Source organism: Numida meleagris, chromosome 1, assembly GCF_002078875.1.
Source record: "Numida meleagris isolate 19003 breed g44 Domestic line chromosome 1, NumMel1.0, whole genome shotgun sequence".
Lineage (NCBI taxonomy): Eukaryota > Metazoa > Chordata > Aves > Galliformes > Numididae > Numida > Numida meleagris.
Window position 1 is genome coordinate 51,001,573 of NC_034409.1, and position 24,174 is coordinate 51,025,746.

Below are 24,174 nucleotides of genomic sequence, written 5' to 3' on the forward strand. Positions count from 1 at the left end.
GAGCCCCTCCAGCCTGACCTTGGATATCTCCAATGACGGGCCACCTTCTACCCCAGCAAAACTACTCTCCTTTTATCCAAGGGTTCTATCGATGTGGGAAGGGCCACGGTTCTCTGCGCTGTTGTTTTACTGGGAAGAAAACAGCTTCCACTGTGGGAGGGTACAAAAATGCAGTCTGACTCCTGTGCCTTCCAGCTGCTGGAAGTGCCTTCCAGCACTGCCTCTGCTCCTCAGGACAAAATGACAGTGGTCTTGCAGACCAAATCTTGGCCAACTCACAAGGCTGTGCAGAACATGGCACCAGTCTAGTTATCACGGATGCCATGAAACCATTGCTGCCTAGTAATTTTGGTGTCATTAGGTGCTGCCTATAATGGGAAACCATGATTTTATTGTGGTTCTGATGTGTTGTCCGTAATTAGCACACAGTCCTTTAATACTAGTTACTTGAAGTATTAATTCCTTAAACATCAATTAAAAAATCACGTGGAAATTTACCTCTTCCTCAAAAGAATTATGACTTAACATGGGGGTACTTACAACATGCTACTTAGACTTGCTTAATTAGTCAATCTCTGTTAAGGGCTTTCAAACGTGTGAAAAACCTATCAAACTGCTACATGCATTATCTTCAATTAATTTTGTGCAGCTACACCTTCACTACCAAGAGGGTCTTTAGAGCACTGAGGAAAGGAAAAGGAGGCGCTGCTTCCAATTTTAAAAGTAACCAGTTGAAAAGAAGAACTAATTGAAAGATGATTTGACACAGTGGGAATAGGGGTGAACATACCATTTTTCTGTTTCAGCCAGACCTGAAAATGAAAGAATAATCATTCTTATCCCTATTCTGCTTTGACAGTATTTTTTTTACCTCTTTGGTTCCATCTTTGCTTTGGGTTTTGACCCTCTCTCACTGAATATTAGCTCATTGTCTTTCAAATTTGGAATTAGTTTAGTTAAAAAAAAGAAAAAGGAAAAATTAAAAGAGTGAATCAAAACAGAGCACTTCAACCTGTAGAGTCACTGATGTTACACCCCATACACCCCATATCAATCCACGAGTGGGGCAGCTTGTTCCAAACCAAGCCACATGGACATCACTTTAAAGGCAAGATGCTAACGGCCTGGAACAGAGTCCCTGCATCAGAACAGGGCCATGTCAAGCCCAGGGTTTCGTGTGCTCTCTCTCCATTTCCTGAACCACCCTGGTAGCCAATGGAGATTAGCTCTTAACGTGCCTTTCAAAGATTTCTATTCTATTGAGAGCTTATATGCCATGTTAATTATTCTCATTTTACTTCAGCCATTAATAATCTGCTTTTGGTGGAGCTCTCTCAAACCCTTGACAATAGGTCCTTTCTGCTAATACCCTGACTAGCTGGCAGCTTAATTTAGGCCGGCAACATTGAATTGGGCTGCACCAGAAACCTGTTTCCTGAATTTTTTTTCTCCCACTGGGACTAACAAAAGATAAGAACATTTTTCTTGCCAAGACTGATTTGTTTTTAGAGTTTTTCACTTGCCTTTTCTTTTTTTCCCAAGAATGATAAATCACCACTTCCTTGCTGACTGCTGAGGTCCCACATACTGTGAAAAAATCAGGCATCTTGTTTAATATAAACTCATGTGAGCAGTGGTTATGCGGCAGTCCCTCTTTCTCATGGTTTGGATCACTTTTAATATTCATTTGCAGTGTATTTGTATCACATCTTGGCATTCACTCAGCCTTGATTTGAAATCCTGTTCATTTGCCTTATTTTATCTAAAAGAAACTGGAACTGAGAACAGACTATTCAATGGCCACAACTTTATTCTCTGCATACTGTAAAGTAACAGCTCAACGATTTGCATGAGGCATTCCACTAGCAAGTCAGAGCTGTGTACTCAGTGATCCTGAACACCCCACCTTCTCAGGGACAGAACTTCTGGCACCAAACCAGAAAAACCTCTTCTTCCCAGCCCCTCCCCAGTTCAGTTTTAGAAAGGAACCAGTAAGGTTTGCCCACTGTTATTCAATCCAGAGGATATTCATTTAGCTGAAGGGCTTGATCTGCTCTAACCAGGACATCTACAAGGATGCATAGGTACCTTGGAAAGCAGCTTGAAAATGAGACAAATTGTTGCTATAGGGTGCAGACGGAAGTGCAGGAGAGCAGGACTGTCTGAAGAAGCACTGAAATTAGCTTCTCACCCTTCCATGCCTTTACCACTGGGTTGGCTGTACAACAACTTACAGGATTTCGTCCCTTCCCCTGGTATCCACACAGCCTAAGCCCACAGCAAGTACTAGAGGTGCAAGCCTAAAACTATTTAGAAAAGTCATGGTTGCCTTGCACCTCAGCCTAAGGACTTTTCATCCCTACCTAAAGGATTAATGTGTTTACCAGTCATCATTTAATTCACCTGGGCACTTGTCCTGCCTCTAGAAGAAAGGTGAAACAGTGCCTGAAGGGACTATGAATACAACCAGATCCAAAAGAAGGGCGTAGTTCTACTCAGATACTGAAGCCCGACTTCTCTGAGGTGCATTTCCACAGAACAAACCTAACTGCAGGAAGTTATTAATACTTAGCCAAAAGAATGATGGGGCAGGGAGGATCCAGCAAGATTTCAGTAAACAGTCCAGGATTCTTGCTCCCCTCCCAGTCATTAACGTACAAAACAAGGAAAAAAAATTCCTTCATAGGGTTCTCTTTCTCATCAACATCTCAGAAGATCAATTACCAATAAATTAAGACAAAACCAAAACCACCAAATGTCCTGGGGACAAGGGAAGATGCACTCTGTCCCTGTCATGTCAGAAAAGCAGCTCTAATATGGATCTCTGGGGCACAAATGCAGCCTCACAGTAGCACCGGTGTGACATAGTTGGCAGGGAAGAGACCCAGTTCTCCACGCAGACGTCCTTTCCACCATGATGGGTTGGAGCTGTCTAGGACTTCTACGATGTCTCCGCTGCGGAAGCCCAGCTCATCGTGCTCTACAGCATCAAAGTCGTACAAGGCACGGACCCATAGTGTTCGCTGGGAAGGAGACAGAGATGAGCAGGAAGCAATTAATTACATGCTTGATCCAGACTGTTCAGTGAGCTCAGGCCTTCTCACAGTGCCCTAGATCCCTACTGTGGTGAGCTCATGCTAAGTTCCTTCTTCTAATAATTCTGCATGTTAACTGAGAATGATTTTGAGAATAGTTCTAGAACTTTGCTCATGTAGCATGCTAGTCCTACCTTCAGAGTGCCACAGAATCAGATTCAAGTGGTCACAATAGAGCCTTGAGACTCAGAAACATCTTCTAAGATCATAGAATCATAGAATCATAGAATCATAGAATCATAGAATCATAGAACAGCCTGGATTGAAAAGGACCTCAAAGATCATCTAGTTTCAACCCCCCTGCTGAGTGCAGGGTCGCCAACCACTAGACCAGGCCGCCCAGACCCATGTCCAGACAGGCCTTGAACGCCTCCAGGGACGGGGCATCCACAACCTCCTTGGGCAACCTGTTCCAGTGCGTCACCACCCTCTGAGTGAAAAACTTCCTCCTAATATCTAACCTAAATCTCCCCTGTCTCAGTTTAAAACCATTCCCCCTTGTCTTATCGTTATCCACCCTCCTGAAAAAAGATATGTCCCAGCATGTCCAATAAACTGTTTCTCATGCAACCTCTGTGCAGGTGGCATTGCCCAAACTGCTTGGCCATCACTAAGGGGCCCGTTAAGTTGGGTAGGTGCAGCCTTGCAAGTACATTACTCACTGGTGTCTGCTGATGCAGTGGGTCCGTGTGTCTCCGTTGCATAGCTGCTGCACTTCCTTGGCTATGATACCTTAGTCCGTGCAGTGCATCTTTCCTGTCCAGGCTCCCTCCATACCTATCCTAGAAGGAAAACAGCAAGAGAAATGTCAAAAATATACTGAGGATTTCGAATGAGGGGCTTTAAGAGTCACTGGTGGTCAGGGAGTCAGGGTCCAATCGTCATGTAAATGATCTTAGATGTCTGCCTCCAGTACAGTCCCTGTGTTGCAGTCCTGGAAGCAATTCCTCTCATGGAAGAGGTCACCTTAGGCTGTTCTACTTCGGATTTTTCTCCATAGAAGTTGAAATTTGGCTGCCCTCAGCTATGTTCCACATCTGCTGGGAAAAGGCTTCAATGGCTTTTTTTGGCCTCTGGCAGGCCAAAAAGCTATGTCTGTTCTAAGTCACAGGTGAAAAGCCAGCTTGCCAAGGGGACTTTTGCCTATCTGGAGTTACTATGACCCAGTCTGACTGTTTCCCTTTTCCTTTGGGCTGCCCCGTGCTGTACAGAGCAGGGAACAGGACTAAGAATCCAGTAGCCCAATTAATCAAAGAGGAAAGAAACAAAATCACATTCAAAGAAAAGATGCCACATGACTGCACATCTGAAGTCAACACAGACCTTCTAGGGAGCAAGTTCTCTTTTGTCTGCACAACCAGGAGGTGCTGAGTGTCTTCATCTCTTCAGGCCTGTACGTGCACTGAGGGTTTTTTATGATAACGATGTGACACAATCTGTTATCGTGTTAGCTCAGGTTGCAGCAGTGCTTTAGTGTCACAGGATCTGATCACTTGTATCAACAAACAGGAGGAAGAACAACAGCTTGTGCTTGCCGTAAACAGCTATCTTGCTCTTGCTTCTTCTGTTGGACTTACTCCTCTAAATGCTCCCTTCGTCTTACTTTGTCAGCACCTTTGTCAGCATAAAATGTATCTGAGACTGGAACGCAATTTGCATCTCAACTGTCCTTGCCTGGAGGTGAGTGACCTCAATCTGGCTTTGCAGCTGCAAGATGTACTACACAAGTGCTTCACTCCCGAGTGTTTGTGCTCTGTAATGAATGTGACTCAGATGTAGGCTGTGCTCCAATGAGTGCAGCCCTCAGCTTTATCAGAAGCCATATTGTTCCATTAGCAGTCTTCTATTAGCAGGCTATCTGGTGAGAGATCAGCTCTTTCATGATTGTCCCTGGCCACATTATAGAGGAGCTCTCATGCCTTAAGGGACACAGGTTTGGATTTCTTCCCTTTAGCAGGACAAGTCCTCTCCTTGGCCGATGCTGCACTGTCTTTAGCTAGAGACATAAGGCAACCCTAGTGCTATGGTTTTAGCTGGCATAGAGTTAATTTTCTTCACAGAGGCTCATGTTGTGGTATACACTGGATTTTTGTGGAAACAATTTCCCCCCAAATTAATCAAGAACCTTGAAGAGATCACCAGATACTGCTGTTGTCCTCTCCATTCCTATGCTAGCAGGGGAGCAAAGAGGCATCACACATCAGGGGTGCAACATGATGAAAGAGCACAGAGAGAGCCCAGGATGGAGAGGAGAATGAGGAAGAATGTTCTAGAGGAAGCCAAACTCTCCCAGTGTTACCATAATCATTCCTTATTCTTGATGTGTTTGTGTCACTGTCAGTGGCATCACATAGAGAAAAAAACAATCAGGCAGTGAGGTTTCATTTGTCCTTCAGACTTGAGAGGAGTTCCTGACACTGTGTGCAAGACTGGGAAGTGTTTTTCTGTACCTTCACATGGCACTACCCCTTGCTTTCCATTTTTTGGGATGGAACCCAGTACTCCCAGGTTCCACTGGGAAGGACCATGGTGAACCGATTTCTATTTTTTGTTTGTTTGTCAATCACTCCCAAGGATCACAGAACTAAATAAAGCTGACATATTTGTTTCAGTCCAAAAGAGCTCCCCAGGCAGATACCATCCATCATTGCTGCTACTCCCGTAGGAAGAACTGACCAACTCTGCCTCCTAAAGCGGATTCAGGGTGGGAGATTTTGATAAAGTGACTGTTCACTTGCTATCAAGCAACCAAGGCCAATGTTTTGTGTGCCCAGGTTTCATGTGCCCTCTTTCCTGGTAGCATCACAGAATATCCTGAGTTGGAAGGGATCCACAAGGATCATCGAGTCCAACTCCTGGCTCCACAAAGGACCACCCAGAAATCAAACCATATGTCTGAGAGCATTGTCCAAATACTTCACCTGTTGCTGGTGAAACACAGGGACAGGATGGTCCACATATCTCTTGGACATAGAAGAATGAGCTTCTCCAGCTGCTCCACCCACATGGAGTCCATCCCGGCTCATTCGTTCCAGGCTCCCACCACGCCTTTCCTGAGGGAAGAAAGATTCCAAAAGTGAGGTCAGGTTTTTCTTCCTGTCACAGTCCTGACTGAAGCTTAGCAATCGTTACCCATGGATTATTATCACTACCCTTTATGTTGGAGGATATTCCAAAGATAGGCTCCTCTGAATGGAAGGACAAATCAAGACTCCTGTATTACAGATCTTTGTCATAGCTGTTCCCCATTTGAAAAGTGGGTAGTAATAGGTGATGCTGGGCTGAAAATGCAACCACTGACGTGAAGTCTGGCACAGGAAGCAAATTCTTTTTAGAAATAATGCCCTCAGACTTCATTTGTTTCTGCACTGAAATCCATACATTAGTATCATTTTATCATATGGCTGTAGCAGCTAGAAATTCTAACTGTGAACTGAAACCCCACTGTGATGAGTGCTAAACATACCCTGCTGAGCCCATCACCATAACAAATGCACAGAGCGTTTGCCAAAGCAAACTTGACTCCTGTTCTTTATTTGCCTGTCTGCATCTCAGAGCAAATGCTGTTCCCTTTTCCTTCCTGCTCAGAGTCAGCCCAAACAGGTTGTTTTACTGGTAGTCTTGCATATAGTCTTCTTTCTCCTTCCCCAGACTATTCTTTGCTGTGATCTCTCTCTCACAGGTCCCAGAGCCTCTGTTTTATATCCTACTAATGCATTTTTAAAGCGCTAAGTGAACTAGAAGAAGGCAACAACACAAGTCCCCTCTTCAGACTGAAATACAATTTTTTTCTTTTTCGGAGCCAGCAAGAAAGACCCATATGCAGCCTACAAAACTTTACTGCTGCAGTGAGCAAGTCTGTACTTCCTGCTCACCTCTGCCTGTACATCCTGGTAATTTAACACCAGAATCCGTTTCCCAGTAGGGCTGGACCTTGGTTATTGCAGTGAGCAGGCATGATCACTCCCAGTATTGTGTGTGCAATGCATAGCAACCACTGCTATGGCATTTGCTTGTCCTCCTGGCACAAAACCAGGCATTCATTGGGCTGGGATTTCCCTGCTTTCTCAAACATCTACTACATCTTTCCTGAGTGCATACCTTGCTCCCACATATGCTGTGCTCTCCTCAGCAGTGCTTTTCAGCCCCTACCAGCCACCGTTCCAGGGTTCCTCCACACCCTTTATTGTGTTCACTGAGTAACAGAATATAGATGATTCTTCTGAACAAACTTTGCACTGTAATAATAGCTGCAATCTGAGTATATTCAAGGACAACAGGACACCAGATTCAAATTCTTCTCAGACACAGCCTAACAGTGAACTTTGTACGAGCCCTTATGAAAAAATCTAGGCATTTCGTATGATAGGACCTGCTTCCCTTGGTTGTGCAAGGCATCTTAGAATTTCATCTCCAGAGCCTCAGAACATTAGCAGAACCTCTCTATGTAGATTTGCAGCCCTTTCTGTTGATATCGAAAACAAAATCTGAAAATTCTGCTCAGTTATATAACCACACGCACTACTGAATCAACTAAAAAATCTGTGTTGCAGCACCCACCAGCACAGTGTTGTGGTCAGGTTTCCAAGGATAGACCCTCCCTCATTCTCTCTGCAAGACATTCTTGTGGGCTAAATTCCATTAATAGAAGGGTTTCTTACTCAGGAACACCTGAGGATAGCTTGTGTTTACCTTCTCTTCTCGGCTGTCATCCCTCAGGAGGATCTGCTTCTGCCTGGAGATGGTACTTGTCTTGTAGTAGTCTACCAGCTTGTTCAGTGAGTAGAATTTCTCTGTCCACAAATAATAGTTTCCCTTTGAATCCCTCATCACTTTGAAGTGTTGTACATCTTCTTCATGCCTGAAACCCATTTAGAAAGTAAGAGATCAACTGGACTGCACCATCATCTTCCTTGAAAAACAAGGGAATCAGAACAGTTTTTTCTGCCTCTTGGCCAAATTGAGACTTCTGGAAAGTAAAGCAACGGCAGCTCTTGTGTGCATTGGCTTTGTATTTCAAAAGACACATCGACTGACAAACATAGAATGCCAAAGGGCTGCTCAGTCACAAAGTACTGTCAGAGCGAGGCATGGGGCTTTAAAGCCTATCCTCTGAAGGAAAGGCTTTCAGGGCCCAAAATATCCAATAGCTCTCTATTATGTACTTTGTATGAGACTCAAATGTGCAGTTGCAGTCTACCCCTTGGCCTCTTCAGGTTCCTGTTAACACCAGACTGAACTGACTATGAGATGTATTATACCCTTCTGCACCAAGGGTATCACCACTACATGAAGACATAGTCACATGACATAATCACACAGTATATTTTATAATAGCACAATATCTAATATAATATCATGACTACTGGTCTTTCTGCCTACCAAAAAGAAAGAAAACAAGAAATTATTAGTTGCTGTTATAAGACAAAATTAACAGTCTCACCTCCTGCCCTGCTCCCCTGTGGAACTCTCCTTCCCTTACCTCTTAACTGATTTGGACAGTTCCTCTTTGCACCAGATGTGATCTGGTGATCTGGTTTTGGTACTTACTTCCTTGCTCTATGCAACTCCAAGAATTCAAGGCACTGGTCTCAGAGGCTACATCTATGCAAATAATCTAAACAGGGACCAGACAGGGACTGGAGTGCTATCTTGTAGTGCTACAGTCACACAACTGCTAATGTTATTGCATGGTTTTGGACGAAGCCAAAAAGCTCTCTCCCAAATAGTGCTGGATGGTGGTTATGGGGACAACATGGACCAGGAACCATTCCCACTGAACTTCTTGAATACAACTGTTCTGTCCTGTGAGGTGAAGAGAATTTAGCCATATGGGTCTGAACTCTGTTGCATTGTTGGACCTTCAGGCCAGAGAAGGTTCCAGTCTGTGCTCAGATCATTGGTGTACATGTAGCCATGGTCTCTTGAACTGGGACACAGAAAGAGGGGTCCACAGTGGAGTTAATGTTCCTGGCAACATGTTTTCCTGCATTCCTCCCAGATGCTTTTTGAGCTCCCCAAATAAACAATGCTTGGAAAAGGCAGTGCTAATCAGTACTTTAGTTTATAACTGATTATTGACTGAATATTGATTAACTGAAAATCTGGAAACTGACCGCCAATTAACAGCTCTGCTTTGAAGTGCTGAGAAGGGCCGAGGTACAATAAGCGGATGAAAAGCAGTTGGGCTGCTAGCAACTGAAAGCCGTTCCTACACAACTGACTGGTGGGAAATAATAATGTAATAGTCATGTCTTAATGGGTAGTTTGGAACTCTTGGGTATAGTAATTGAAGCTGCCAGGCAGATAAAACAGATGGAAGGCACGTGTTTTGCACTGTGGGAGATGTCCCACGTACCACTCCTCTTTGCTGCAGCTCTTTCAGAGAAGCAGGTCTCCAGGGGATGCGTCTTTGGAATGGGACAGTAACCGTGTCACTTGAAAGGAGACAGAAACATCTGGGAATTGGGTGCCTAATTCATTCTCATTCATGTGACACAGAGGCACTGCCTGACTGGCAGCATGCAAACTTCTTGAGAGGCAGGGTCCCATTAGGATTCCTGTCAAGAAGGAGCTAGGGAGATCATTAACCAGAAAAAGGCACAGGAAAATGCTGTGAGAAGCAGATACCTGACAGAGATGGAGAAGTCACCGTGAGAGTTCTGACTGGCTCGGACAATGAAAGAACCAACTCCTTTGCTCATGAGGATGCTCTCAGCTTCGTGGCGGGATATCTTCTCATCAAACCAGCTGTCAAGTGGGAAAAGTCAAGGAAATGTGAATAAAGGTATGAATGAAGATAAGAAACAGAAAAGTTGAGGGTAAGGAGAATATGAATAAGCAGGATAGTGCAAAGACAAAACAAAGGAATCACAGGATCCCACATCCCACAGACATGCTAAGGTACAAGGTCTTGATGGGTGCGGACCATTTGCTTTGGGCAGTAAAAGCACTTAGATGCAAAGAGACCAGCGTAAGCTTTGGCCTGCTAAGCAACACTCAGCCAAAAGTTTAATTACAGGCACAGTACAGTAAGGTGTTACTCAAAGAGATTTTAAATTACAAAGGTGTATATATATATATATATATATATATACACATACAATTCTCAGACATACATCAAATTGCTCTTGGTAAACTGATTGAAAATTACTGGACTGTGATGGATATATTGTGAGGAACAAACATAAATTTTTAAGAGAAACAAGGCATAAAAGTTTCAGTGCTAATAAATTGGCTTCTGCAAGAGTTATAACACCACAAAATCTCAGAACCACAGAATTCATAACTACTCTCATGTAAATTTAGCCAGTAGTATAAGGCACTGGGCAAATAATGAGAAAACTCACCATAAAATAGTAAAATAATACTGTGTCAATAGGAATTTTTAAGTAGAGAGAAAAAACATTGTGTATACTTCTGTAAGTCTGCAGGTAATAAGATCTGTAATCTGCAGTCTTCTGATTTTATGTAATGCTTCATTACCTGCTTTGCATTAAAAACAAGGACACCTCCTTGCCACCATTGCAGTTTACCTATGTATCATCAACAGTCAGTGGGAAATCAGAATTTAATATGATGTCTCGATGATTATTGGTAATACATAGATGGAAAAAAATGACCCATCAAAAAAAGGAAACTACTTTCTTCCCCGCATCAGGTTCTAGCACTTGCCCTGAGCTGCTTCAAAGTGCAGGTCTGCAGCTCTTAGGGAAGTGTCAAAGTGGAAACGTTTCTTCACAGCTCTTCTCGCATAGAGAAAACATCATGAGGAAAATGTGTGTGAAAATAAGAAGCTGCTCATTTCCCTGTGAGATGCCACAGCCCTGTGAAAGAGCAAACAAGCACAGTGCACTGGGAGATCCTGTCCCCTTGAGGCCCCAGTGCAACAGCCCATCTTTGCAGAGCAAACTAAGTTCTTTGGCTCAGCTGAGCAGGCGGGCTCACGTCCAAACAGGCCAGCAATGCCACTTCCAAAGGGGACAGCAGCACTTATGGGTAGGGCACAAAATCCAGCCAAATGGTGTTTGCCTGTTTAGGGCACCAGTGTGTCGGAACCAGCAGAACTGGGCTTGGTATGTGCTCTGCCCATTTCTTCTGAAATGCTGCAGTGTTTTTTTTGAAAGAGGACAATTAGAATCATATAATAGAATCACAGAATCATGAAGGCTGGAAAAGACCTCTAAGATCACCCAGTCCAAGCGCCAGCCCATCCCCAGCATGCCTGCTAACTGTGTCCTCAGAGCCACATCCACACAGTTCTTAGAGGGGCTTCAGGGAGCATTTCTGCCAACTGAAAAGAAAAAGGCTATAAAACTGCCATCTATTGTCATTTTTATGGCACAGGGCCGGACAGCATGCTTAGCAAGCATTTCAACACCTCTCAGTCCTTTCTGAAAATGCCGTCTTCCCAGTAGGGAGAGAGACGTGAGGTACGCCTGCCCTCTGACAGATCTGTGTTTGGGTGTGCAGGCACAAAGCGCGGAGAGGGATGTGTGTTTGCGACTGCATGTGTGTGGGAGCGGAGTGGCATGTCTGGTCTATCATCTCCGTCAATCCATGAGCAACACCAGCTGTCACACTTCGTGCGGCGTTGCACTGACCTCTAGTGTACTGAGAGGAGCTCGCACACATCTCCGGGGGAGGGAATGTGGATGTCAGGGTGGGGAAATGAAAGCGAATGCACTGAAAGAGTTGGGAGGAGGGAATTACGCTTTTATAATTCATTTACAGGGAGTTCTTGCTCTTCCTTTTGTGCTCAGCCTCTGTTGCCAAGATTTCACATCGTGACTGTTCTCCTTCTGTCCAAGGAGAGCTTCATGCAGCTCCTGCCACATCCCAGTGACATCCCTACGAGCAGCAGTAACAAAGGAGTCACTTGAGAGTGATACAGAGAACCATTCAGCTCTGAAAGAACAGAGGATGCTTCAGGGAAGGAAGAAGGTGCGCTGGCAGAACTGTGCATGGCATCACGCCAGCCTCAAACTGTGATGGGCTGCCGGTCGGACGAGATGATGTTTGTGGTCTTTTCCAACCTTAGTGATTCTATGATTGCGTGTTATAACCAGTGCTTCCTCTGTCATGCCTGCCTATCTGCATTTGCACACACACATGTGCTTGACTATCCTTTGGAAATGTGCAGCGCCGGTGCGTGCATTTTCCATGACACTTACGGGGGAACGTGAAAATCAATGAAATTCTTAGGAACGTAGCCCTCTTGGCTTCGGAGTTCAGCTTTGTACCACTCTTCCTGGGAGCTCAAAACCTGCAATGAAGAGACGGGTTGAATAAACATGTCTCCTGAGAAAGGCAAAACTCACTAAGACACTGACTGAAAACCAGAATTTTGTGTAAAAATGAAAGAGAATTCCTCATATGCTTTACTTCTTACCCACCTTGCAGCAGCGCTAGTGGCTGATGGCCACTTCAGTGCAAACAAAACAGTGAAGAAGGCCAAGTGGAATTAGACTGATTGCTTGTTAACTTTATCCCTTCATCTGAAAGCCTCTCCAGGTGGCAGGGGATGCAGTCTGCATATCTCTGATGTCTGTGAGATCAAGGAAATCAGCTTGGAAGGACTTAATGGGGGTTTAAGGAGTTCTCTGTGCTGCTTTTAGTAGTACTGGATCATCTCAGATTCACAGGGAAAAAAAAATCCATGAAAACTGCTCTGACATGTATGTATATGGAGGGATATATAGCTGTACCTGTGTGTGTGTTATGGCTGCACAGAAGTCATCCTACGCTCTCAGCACATCATTTTGCATGAGAGTATTTCACAGAATCATAGAATCGTTTGAATTGAAAGGAACCCTTAAAGAGCACCTTGTCCAACTTCCCTGCAGTGAACACCTATAGCTAGATTGGTTCAGAGCCTGGTTCAGCTTGACCTTGCATATCTCCAGGGACAGCACATCCACCATCTCTTTGGGCTATTTAGTGGGCTATTTAGTAGGCTATGTAGTGGGCTAAGTTTTCAGTGGCAATGAGCTTTGCCAGAGTAGATAAAAGGAGGCAAAAAGTATTGTAAAGCAACTCTTAGACTTCCAATGTTTATGGCAGCAGGAAGCCAGCCTACAGCGCACATGGAGCAGCTTCAATTGTGTTCGCATTAATGCTGACCAAAAAGGTCCATAGGGAATGCACTGCTGACCATGGACTGCCCAAATTCCCTGCTCCCTGGTGGATGGTCTCTGCTGCAGACCTCGGCTAGCAGGAAGAGCACAGGGATACAACAAGGTTGTGGTTTTCCTGCAAACACTGCGGTGTTTGGCATTCTGTTTGACATTCCAATTCATGAGACAGAATTCCATTTTATAAAATAGAATGTGTTTCTGCTCATCCTGGTTTTGGAGGGGAGCCTGAGAGGATGTGTCCTGACAGTTTTAAAAGGAGAAAGCAAGAGGAAAAGACCTCATTTGAAATCTATTGTTTAAGAATAATAATACTTGTTCTATAAGCCAATCCCATGTTTCTGGGAGCCTAACGCAGACTCTAATTGCTTGGTTCTGGCAACAGGATACTGCCATCTCTGGGGCTGATTCTCCATTGCCCTGCCTGCCACATAGGCTTTTTCTGAGCATCTGGATAAAGAAAGGTTGGGAATAGAAAGCTGTGGAGGTCCCTTCTTGTCCAGTTACTGCTTCCCCCCCTTCCCACTTCCCCCCGGGTGCAGGATAAAGGTTCCTTTTTGCTGCTGTGGCCAACCAGAGGGGATGACAGCCACACACCATGTCCTGCTCAACTCTCTAGAGCGACATATCTGCTGGTCCTTAGTGCACGGCTGTCAGGTTTCTGTGTGTCATCCTCTCAGAGAAGGATGTGGGATGTGTGTGTGTGAGAGAGAGGGTGGATTTCCTCCTGTCAGTGGTGGTTGAGGGCCTCGTGTTTCCTGTTTTCTAGTCTCTGCATCAACACTGTTCATTTTATCTCCTTTGTAAATCAGAGAAGATAGCCAGCAGGTTGTGCAGGCAGCAGAAGGGGGCTCGGGACAGGGTATGAATGTATGTGTATGTTTGCCAGACTGAGAGACAATGCTCAGACTATTTTACTGCTACTATCTCTTGGGCAGTGTGTGTTTGTTCACCTCAAGGACCTTAAAGCAAGAGGCAGTCTGACTTCTGATGGCGAAGTCTCAGTAACTACTAATATTAATACGGATGTATTTGACTCTTTTCATCAGCAGCTTCCGATGTAATTCAAAAGGAAGCTCTAGTTTCTAATGATTGTACAGGAAGGGAAACCGAGTAACAGAAGGAAAAGTGACCTGGCCAACACCGTTACCATAGCCAGGGCTTTAATGAAACCACAGTCTCCTGAGGAAGCAGATATCAGGTAAAGATCAGGGGACGGTAGGGATGTAGGGACTACTCTGAAATGAAGGAAGAATTAGGAATGAGAGTATTCATCAGTCCTTCTCATAGCACTGTGGAAAAAAAAAGTCTTTGATCTTAATGAATTCTGGATGCCATTAGCTTTGTCTAAGCTTCAAGGATTAAAAGGGCAATAAAATAAAAAATGGTGGTGATGGAAGAGGCGGAGCTGAGACATAATATCTGGTCATTAAATGGAACAGCTGGGACTATACAGGGAGGTAGTGAAGGCTTCTTGGTAGAGCAAGGTTTTATATCTCACTGTTTTGCAACATCCCTTTGGCTAGTGGAGGAGTTAAGGCCTTAGAGAAATGTTTTGCTCAGTGATTTTCAACTGAAGCAGAACAGCGATGTTGTGGGTTGAAAAGTGGATAAATAATTAGGGTGGAGCAGTGTGTGGCTTCATCTACGGGACTTCAGTAGGATTAACAAACTGTTCTACTGTAACACATGCGCATCAACATTCAAGAGACTCTCACATGCTCTGTTTCTTATGATAACTTTACTTCTGCCAGTCTGCCATTATTCCACTGCTCAGTTCCTGCAGGAGCGTATATAACATTACTGGCTGAGGACCTCTTAAGCTTTTCCATTATGTGTGTAACAGACTGTTTCACGGACATATCCTCTGCCATTTGCAACTGCCTAAAACCCCTGCGGCAACTAACAGTAATTACTTACGGTGAGACGTTAGATGCAAGTTCTACAATGCATGTTAACCATCTTTTTAACCGTTTAAGAGTTGGAAATGAGGAATACAGCAATCTCTCTGGCTCATATTCATCCTGCTTACCATTAGACACAGTCATCGTAAACACAGTCACTCTAGACTACCTACAGAGTTGATGAAAACAGACAAGATTTAAAAAAAACTGTTCTACCAAAGAACTGGATCTCTTCCACTGCAAAAATGATTATACTTCCCCACTGCTTAGTAGAGGACTGTAGGACAACTACGTGCATAGTTTAGGGACCTAAAGTCAAGTAGAATGGACCCAGACTCAAGTGATGAGGGGGTTGCTGGTTGACCTGTAGCTCTATAGGAATCTAGTGTCCTGCATTTCTATCCCAGTTTATAGACATCAGCATTCATATGTTTTGTCAAGGCAGAAAGCCTTGGCAGAATATCAGCACTGACCTTTAGTCATGCTTGGAGCCGCACTTACCTTCAGGATATCTCCAGCCTGGAAACTCAGCTCATCCTCTCCAGAAGCAGTGAAGTCAAACTTGGCGATGGCTTCCATACTGTGTGTTGGTGGCAGGGCAGAGCTGAAAGAAGTGTATGCAGGTCAGTATCTACAAGCTGCTGAGTCTAGCTTGCAGAAAGCTTATAAGCAGTGCTGTGATTTGCACAAAGATGAGCATGCACCTACCATTGGTAGACATTAGTTACTAGATACTGAAGGACATTAGCAGGCAGAAGAGATGGCGTGGCCAAGAAGCTATAACCCTCTCAAAAACTTTGAACAATCCAATATATCAGCTCATTCCAACAGATCTCTTTCTCTGCAGCAATTTCATGGAAAAATTTGCACACATCACCCAAATAAGCTGGTAGCAGGGAGGACCTTCTTCTGTGTAGACCAAGGAGCACTCTGACACAATTCCCAGTTAAGCAAATGATTCTGTCATGCAACAGAAGAATGTATTTGCCCTCTGCAATCACTTACTCTTTATCTCAAGAGGGAGGCAAATTGCGGACAAAACGAAGAGCTTGCAATAAATACATTTTTTTCTTGGACAGGGGCCACGGTTCTGAAGGTTGAAAGAGACTTTTCTCTGTGATGGCTTTGCATGGGTAACCACAACTTACAGCTAGGAAAAACTGTTTGCAGAAAGACTGTAGTCCCTGTTTTGAAGCTGACAGGGTGTGAAACTGTAGCACTGACAAATTTAAGGCACGCACTTACTCGTCCTCTGTGTTCATAACCCAGGAGCCTGAAATGTACCAGACAGCCTGCAAAGCAAAGCCTGCTTTTCATCAGCAGAGCACATGTGGCACGGGAAGTCACAACACGAGCTTTGCTTCTTCACCACTTCCTGCACATGCAGCTCAGATGTACCCCAGCAGGACCACTTCTATGATCAAGGGAGTTACTCGTTTCCCATGGCTGGCTCGTGCTCCCTGCAGCCCAGTAGTGAGGCTGCCAGTGACGAGACAAAGAGCAAGGCAGCGCCACATTAAGCAAAGGCACTGCTGTGAGATGCTCCAACAGCTCAGCTTGTGAGACCATCAGACTGCTCCAGTACAGAGGTACCTTCAGTGGTTACTAAACTAGGTTCATCTGGAAACGATGATCCTGAAGCCAAAGGTTTCGCCTAGCTTCACTTCCCACAGAATCACCAGGACTTTAAGGCTGGAGAAGTACCACCTTGCCTGATCCAAAATACTCTTAACCAGAAAGCCCTAAAACGAAACAGTACCAACAACTCAAGTTAGGGAGCTATTTCTTGAGTGTCCCGTTACTAATGAGATGAGATTCCCCCCCAGACAATGTGCTGAGTGAGCTCCAAAATTCTGTCACTTTTAAATTAATAGGCTACTGTAACCCCTGCTGTAAGCTTCCCTTTGACGCACAATCCAGGGATTTAACTGCCTGTGTACCAGTAATCCGGGTGTAACTGCGTAACTGACTCAAACTGCTTAATAAGATCTAGGAGAAAATACATAGATTGGAAGGGTGAAAATTATAGATAGAGCCATTGAGATGGCACCAACAGTAGTTCAAGGATTCAAAAGGAAAAACATCAATCTGGAAAGACATACAATTTCAAAGGAAAAACAACAACAGGAGATTCGGTCAGGATAGTCAGTCCAGCTGGGCACCAGCCACAAATCTTTGAGGTCACTGAATTGTCAGTGCCACCGCTGTCGACTGAGCTAGAAGCAGGCAGCAACGGAGCAACACCAAGGTTTGGTCTCAGGGAGCGACAGGGACTAACTCTTCACCTGAATGATGCTTGCCTTGCCAGCAAAAACCCTTTTCTACATCTCATTTCTAACTACAAGAAAGACCTTCACTTGCTTTCTCTTGGATTCTGTTCACAATCTCTTTTCATGCTGCTTATTGTAGGTGAATTGGTATTCATATGACCAAGGTGAGCTATGCAGCACCAGGGCAGATTGATCAGCAGTCCACAGGCAGCTCTGCCTGTTGAGCATCAACCCATCCTACAGCAGTGGGACTTGTTCCGTGCTGGGGCTCCTGGGTAGCGTGACACATAGGTGTTGTGACCTGCCACATGCCTGCTATTCCAACCCAGAGCCCTGAAGTTTTGTCCAATACATCCATACTGACCTGTATCATCCTATGTTTTACCAACGTCCTTTATTCTCATTCTTGAGCAGCTTCCAGTCCTTTTCACTCCATTTTCTCTCCATCCACTTACTGATGCCTTTAATTCTTGCTTATTTGCTCTGTATGTATCAGAGCTGCAAATACAGCTTGAGCTTGCTGTTTAATTGCCCCTTTCTTATTCCAGGTGCAACTCTGTGGGTGCAACTCAGACCTGATCTGAAGACTGTCCTCTCTTCTTGCACTGCAATTCTTCGTGCGCCAGTTCATAACTTCCCACAGCCATACTTGCTGATAGAGTGTAAGGGTATCACATAGGAGAGGAATTAACCACTGAGAGAACAAGATAAACAATAATACTCTTTCACGGTAGAGAACCGAAGAAAAGGACCAAAGAAAATTACTTTAGTAATGGATGTATTTCAGTATTTTATCTTATGGTGGTGGGGATCGGAGCCAACAGTGCAAATGAATCCTGGAACTCCTAACGCAGAGCATTAATCTCATCTCAAGAAGAAAAGCCAACAACAAAACAAAACACAAAACAAAGCAGAACCAACAAAAAAAGAAATCAAAGAAAACAAACAAACAAACAAACCCAAACCCCAAACCAGTTCAAAACAATAAACTGTATAAATACAAATCCCGTCTTTGATTTTTGCTCCTTAGTCACAGGATAGGCAGCAGGGCTTCTCTCTGCAGGGAGCAGGCGGGGGGAGAGCCTTTCATTTTGCAGTCTCCCAGGTGTTAAAGATGCCGCTGGAGACGTGACCCTCTTGAAAGGAGAAGCGTTTGTGAAACGGTTAAAATCTCCTCTCTCACCTCATTTTCAATTTCAGCAATCACAACCATGGGGAGAGACCAGGAGACAGATACCTCTTCAAACAATCTAACACATGGATTAAATGTGCTTTTCATTGCCAGCGGCTGGATTTAGACGCGACTCAAATACCATGCACAGTGTTGGCTGTGTTGATAAATCAGCAATGCTGTGGCCTTAAGCTCTTCCCCCACCAACTACTAAAGCAGCGCTAGCCCATAATCCTGTCTTTGAACGGCAGCCTACCACTTTTCATCACCTGAACTTCAAACCAGCTCTGTTTTTCTGATCCCATTCCTCCCTCCATCTGTAACATGAGGATGTGCAGGTCAGTGCTGGGCCCTCATGAAAACTCCCCTCCAGGGGCCCTTTCTTTCCTCTTCTACATGTGAGTGACTTCGAGCACCAACCCGTGACACAACGAGATGGGATTTTTTGGGGCACTTGTCAGAACTTCCATTTCTCAAGCACCTTTTATCCCAAAGGACAGCACTGCAGTTTGCAGGCAGCCAGATTCTGCTTTTAACTCCCCGGTGAAACTCCTTTAAGCTTTCAAGTAACCAAGGACAATTTTAGACTGTGCATAATGTTCTGAGGGAAAAAATCACCTTTGTGCAGGGTTTAGCATGAAGCCTCTGCGACGTTTAAAGGAGGATTTGTCAGTTCTGAGTATAGGTTGACAAGTTCCTCCATTTTGTGCTGGTTCTCTGCATGGAGGTGAATTTTCTCTGCGGTTCCCCACTGTAATGAGGCAGATCCAAGGGGCACAGGGCTACTGCCGTTCTGTGGGACTGACGCTGCAGAAGGTTCATCAAGGGAGAAGAGAAAAGCAGCCTGGCTTTGAGAGCATGAGGTAGGTATTTCAGTTTGGCAGAATGCCATTCCCTGAGCAAGAACATCAGCCTCTCTCTGTTGATCAAAAGAGCTGAGACCTAAATCATGTCAGCAAGCAGCGTAATCTGACAGCGGCATCCCAAAGAGTTTAACATTGTACCCCTACACCAAGCTGGATCAAAATTCAGTAATAACAATGCCAGGGAAGGTCACCTCCTATGAAGTTTATCACTCTGGGATGGCTCAGGCTCACCCCTACTCAATCTCACACATTAAGATCACAGAAGAAATCACCGCGGCCTACAAAGTGGCTGCTTAAAGCAGCCATATGAGCAGAATCTTGATTTCCCTGCCTGCAGCACGCATACCTCCAGCAGGCAGCTCCATCCAGCAAGGTTTCGTGCTGACAGACACAGCGTGAGCTGCTGCGTCTTTGTTCCGCTTCGCAAGAACAACCTATTGGACTGATGAGCGACCAGGGACAGGATTCAACCCTGAACATCTGTACAGAAACTCCTGATGACATTTCAGCAGAAACAATGGCGAAGGGACCCGTTATCTAGAAGAGCTGTGATAGATAAAGGCTTTGTTGTCACCAGCTAAGCCACATACAAGTGGCATGGGAATATTTCGTTCCAAAAACACAAGCCTCTTGCTACTGAGTTAACGGCGCAGCTCTGCTGACTGTCAGTGATAAGAGGGTAAAATTTATAAGGGAGAACAATGCGCTGTATGTTTCAGTCTTGGCTGTGCTGCCATCCAAAGGAACGCAGGGTTCTGGGCTGAGCCCTTGTACAATGCTCTGACAAAATAAACCTCCTAAGAATGGGATCCAGAGAAGGAAAACACTTTCAGGGCTCTACGACCAACAGCAGTCAGTAAGAAGCACCCCAGGTGAGGACAGCTCTTAGTCACCATGGGAAGAGCTGGGCCTCTCGTGCTGCTCCCAGCACACAGAGCGGAGCAGGGCAGCACCATGAGATGCTGTGCACAGGCAGCACCGAGGAGTACAACGCTACGCAATGTCGTGAGAGTACAACGTCATGAATCTTTGCTGGCGCACAGGACTTGGCCTGGGGAAAGCAGCTCCTGTCTGCCCCACCTCCTCCTGCAGCTCCCAGCTGGGTGGATGTGGCCGAGGTGCAGGGATTTCTCCCACACAAGCACTGCTCTAGTGTGGAAACCGCCCAACAAGATGACACAGGGATCCCATGCTCTTCCCCTGCTCTGCAGTGCTTTACCTCTCCCTCCAAGATCCCACCTCTCTCCCTAGAGCTTTTCCCACACAGCTTGCCCCCCCGGGTCTCAGAGCCGCGCTTGCCCCATACCTTTCAGCAGCTCTCTTCTCCTCTGGCACTTTTCTAGAAAGCAGGAGGTGCGTTGCTGTCTAGGGGAAAGGAAGGGAAGGAGAGCTCAGCCCATACAGGCTCCTCCCTGCAGCGACAGTGCCACAGCGGTAACGGGTGCACGTGTGCGGACAAGGATGGTCAGGAGTTGGCATGGAGGACAGAGGTGGAGGCACTGAAACAGTGGCCGTCACAGGACAGAGTGGGGAATGGACCGTTTTTAATCTCTAAAGTTCGAAATACTTGGTATGACATGTGCTTTTAATGGTGCTGTCAGTTTGCTGCCGCTGCCTCAGCCCATCCTTGTTAAACAGCCGAATAATGGAGGGTACGGTCCCTCAAAAAGTGCGAGCTCTACCCAAATACAGAAAACAGAAAAGGGTACAGATCTGGTAAGTTAAATGAGAAACCATAATAAGTCAGTTGAAAAGCATATCTTGAGGAACAAGTAGCTGAAGACATAAAAACATGTAATAAAATTATTTTCAAAGACAACAGAAGCAGGAAGCCTGCCAGAGTGTCTGTAAGGCTGACAGATGATTGAGATGTAAAAAGAGTGCTTAAAGAAGATAAGGTTGAGGCATAAAAGCTAAGTGAATTCTCGGCATCCGTGCATCTTCCAAAGGGATGTAAGCTGTTTCCCACACTGGGGTTTTCTTTGTGGAGAAAAGCCAGGGAAACAGTCTCCAGCTGAAGAATTGAAAGCAGGGGTTTTAGGACAAATCAGTAAATGAACAGGAGTAAATCCAAGGACTCAATATTTTAGAAATCTTGACTGAAAATTAAACTGAGTGTGAAACAGTAAAGGTTGAGCAATTAAGATGTGACATACAATGTAGGACTTAACCCAGCCTCCATATTAGGACAAAAACCAGCAAACACAATGCCAACCATTTTAAAAGTGCTTTGAGGGGATGCAAAGAGCAGGAGGTCTGACTTCTGTATGCCTGAAATTAATACACAGAAACCATAACGAAGAAAAAAATTACCGGGAAGAGAGAAATGACATAGAGGTTGCAGCTTGTAGCTTTTGCAGAAGGAAGTCCTTCTGCACAAATCTGACGCAGTTCTGTGAAGGAGATGATGAGCATGTGGGTGCAGGTGATCATTTGATGTAGCATACATTCATTTCTAAACCCTTTTTGATGAAGTCTCTTACTAAAAAGTCTTTACAAGCCTCCCTCCTAAGCTCTCCAAGAAGAGAAAAGTTCCTATAGAGGATTAACAGCTGAATAAAAATCAGGGAATGAATTAACAGTTCAACATATTCATAAATGGTCTGGAAAAGACGAAGTGACAAAGCTTACTGATGAGAAAAAAAAAAAAAGGTAATACAAATTAAACCCGATCACAGGTTAAAATGGAAGATGAATCTCAACGCTTATGACTGCAAAGTAATGGACATGGGAATAAACTACCTTAACTAAATGAACACATTGATAAACTTAACACTAGCAGCTACTACTCAGGAAAGATACCTTCGAGTTCCCATAGATAATTCTATCAAAGCGTCAGCACAGTGGAAGTCAGAAAGGTGCGTTAGGAAATGTCAGCAAAGCAACAGAGAACAAAACATGAAACAACGTTATGCCACTGTCCAAATCCATGGGGCACCTCTTTGAATATTTGTAACTCAAATTCGGCAGTTTTCCACTCTCCATCTCAGCAACAGAGGCAGTGGTATGTAGAAACAGAGAAGGTCACTAAGGATGACCAAAGGAATGGATAATTTCTGAAAAACAAAGGACCACATAAAACAGATTGGAATCATTCATCCTAGGAAAAAAAGTTGACAGAGGTGTATATGCAAAAGCGTTGTAGAAAGTAATGAAAATCATCGAACAAGCAAAGAGAAAATGTTCCTATTTTGTTTCTCCTAAGCACCAGGAGCTTGTTGTCAAGGGTGTCCGGAATTTGCCCTGTTCTTCTCCTTCTTCCTGAAACTGTGCAGCGCCGTGGCTGTGTGGAGCTGTAACCTAATGAAGCCCATCCTGTCTTACGAGCCCCAGTACTTCACAGAAATGACCACGCTAGGCTAGCCTAAGGCAATCGGTCCAGCAGCAGACGAGGCTGTCCCACTGCCCTCTGGGGAGGGAATAACGTTCCTGGAAGAGCTGATAGTGAAAAAAGAGGTAGGCTGTAAATGACGCACTCAAGCCAGTGAGGGGTAGAAGGAATGGTAATACTCTCGGAAGAGGAGTATCCCCAGTATATTTTGCTGAAAGAAATATACAGGTAAGGAAAGCAAGGCACCATAAGAAATACTTGGCAGCCAGCTCTCATCATGTCCCAAAAAGTTTTACATGTGACTATCACTGTACACATCAGGAATTAAAGCTTCTGTACACATCGGGTGGGACACCAATCCCTACAGTCCTGTTGGATTTAAGCTATGTTTATTTTCATGCTCTGTGAATGGCCTGACAGATTTCATTACATTGCACATCATAATGACCTATTTCCTCTGTTTTTACCATGATGCGATCTAATGGGCCCCCCAGCAAGAGAGCTGCTGTGAGCTGTCACTCATGCCTGCTGCCTGGCATTGTCAGCGCGCACCGCCTGCCTTCCTGCAAAGTGTCCAGAATGGTTACATGAAAATACCGAACATATTTAATGTCAAACCCTACAAGACATGGCTTTCTGTACCACAAATGAAAGACTGAATGGCAGCAGCCGCCTGCAATGAGAAAGGATAGGAAATAAGATAGCATAAGAACTAATGCTCTTCTCTTTCACTTCTGTACATTCCTCCTCTGTCACTGTTACAGCAGTGTGTTAACCTCTTCACCATGCAGCACAGACGTGTCAAAAAAATGCAAAGAAGCACCCAGATACCTCAGACACAATGAACAGTAACAAATGTCATGGAAAAGGTTGTAGACTCCACGTTTCCAAGTCTTAGCCAAGCTCTCTTAGGCAACTGAATAAAGCCTAATCCAAGCACACAGATTATTCCACAACTACCTGCTGCAGATTGCTTTTATCATCCTCAGGAACATCTTCTACCAACACAGAGATGGGATAGCTGAACTATGGCCATGGTACAGTTTGGGAAAACCTGGATAGACTGGGGAAAATGAGGCTCAGGGGAGATCTTATCACTTTCTACAGAAGTGGTGAGATGGGGATCGGCCTCTTCTCCCAGGTAACAGCAATAGGACAAGAGGGAATGGCCTCAAATTGCACCAGGGGAGGTTCAGGTTGGACGTTAGGAAAAAACAACTTCTCCCAAAGAGCAGTGTTGCACTGGGCACAGGCTGCCCAGGGAGGTGGTGCAGTCACCATCCCTGGAGGTGTTCCAGAACCGTGTGGATGTGGCACTGAGGGACATGGTCAGTGGGCATGGTGGGGATGGGCTGGCAGTTGGACTGGGTGATCTTAGAGGTCTTTTCCAACCTTAATCATTCT

General features: G+C 44.8%; 1 protein-coding gene across 3 annotated transcripts in view; it reads right to left on the bottom strand.

Moving 5' to 3' along the window:
- GRAP2 (GRB2-related adaptor protein 2) overlaps window positions 1,793-24,174 on the bottom strand; it is a 40,645-nt gene continuing 18,263 nt past the window's right edge. Inside the window, exons 1-8 of one of the 3 annotated variants that reach the window (XM_021384720.1) lie at window positions 20,746-21,149; window positions 15,634-15,736; window positions 12,269-12,360; window positions 9,726-9,845; window positions 7,788-7,956; window positions 6,017-6,148; window positions 3,758-3,877; window positions 1,793-3,023 (exon numbers count right to left, since the gene is read on the bottom strand). In XM_021384720.1, the coding sequence (XP_021240395.1) occupies window positions 2,844-3,023; window positions 3,758-3,877; window positions 6,017-6,148; window positions 7,788-7,956; window positions 9,726-9,845; window positions 12,269-12,360; window positions 15,634-15,711 (891 nt within the window). In that variant the 5' untranslated portion in view covers window positions 15,712-15,736; window positions 20,746-21,149 and the 3' untranslated portion in view covers window positions 1,793-2,843. Of the gene's footprint in view, window positions 3,024-3,757; window positions 3,878-6,016; window positions 6,149-7,787; window positions 7,957-9,725; window positions 9,846-12,268; window positions 12,361-15,633; window positions 15,737-16,725; window positions 18,317-20,745; window positions 21,150-24,174 lie in introns of those variants that run through there. The other 2 variants (XM_021384725.1, XM_021384718.1) reach the window with 2 other exon arrangements.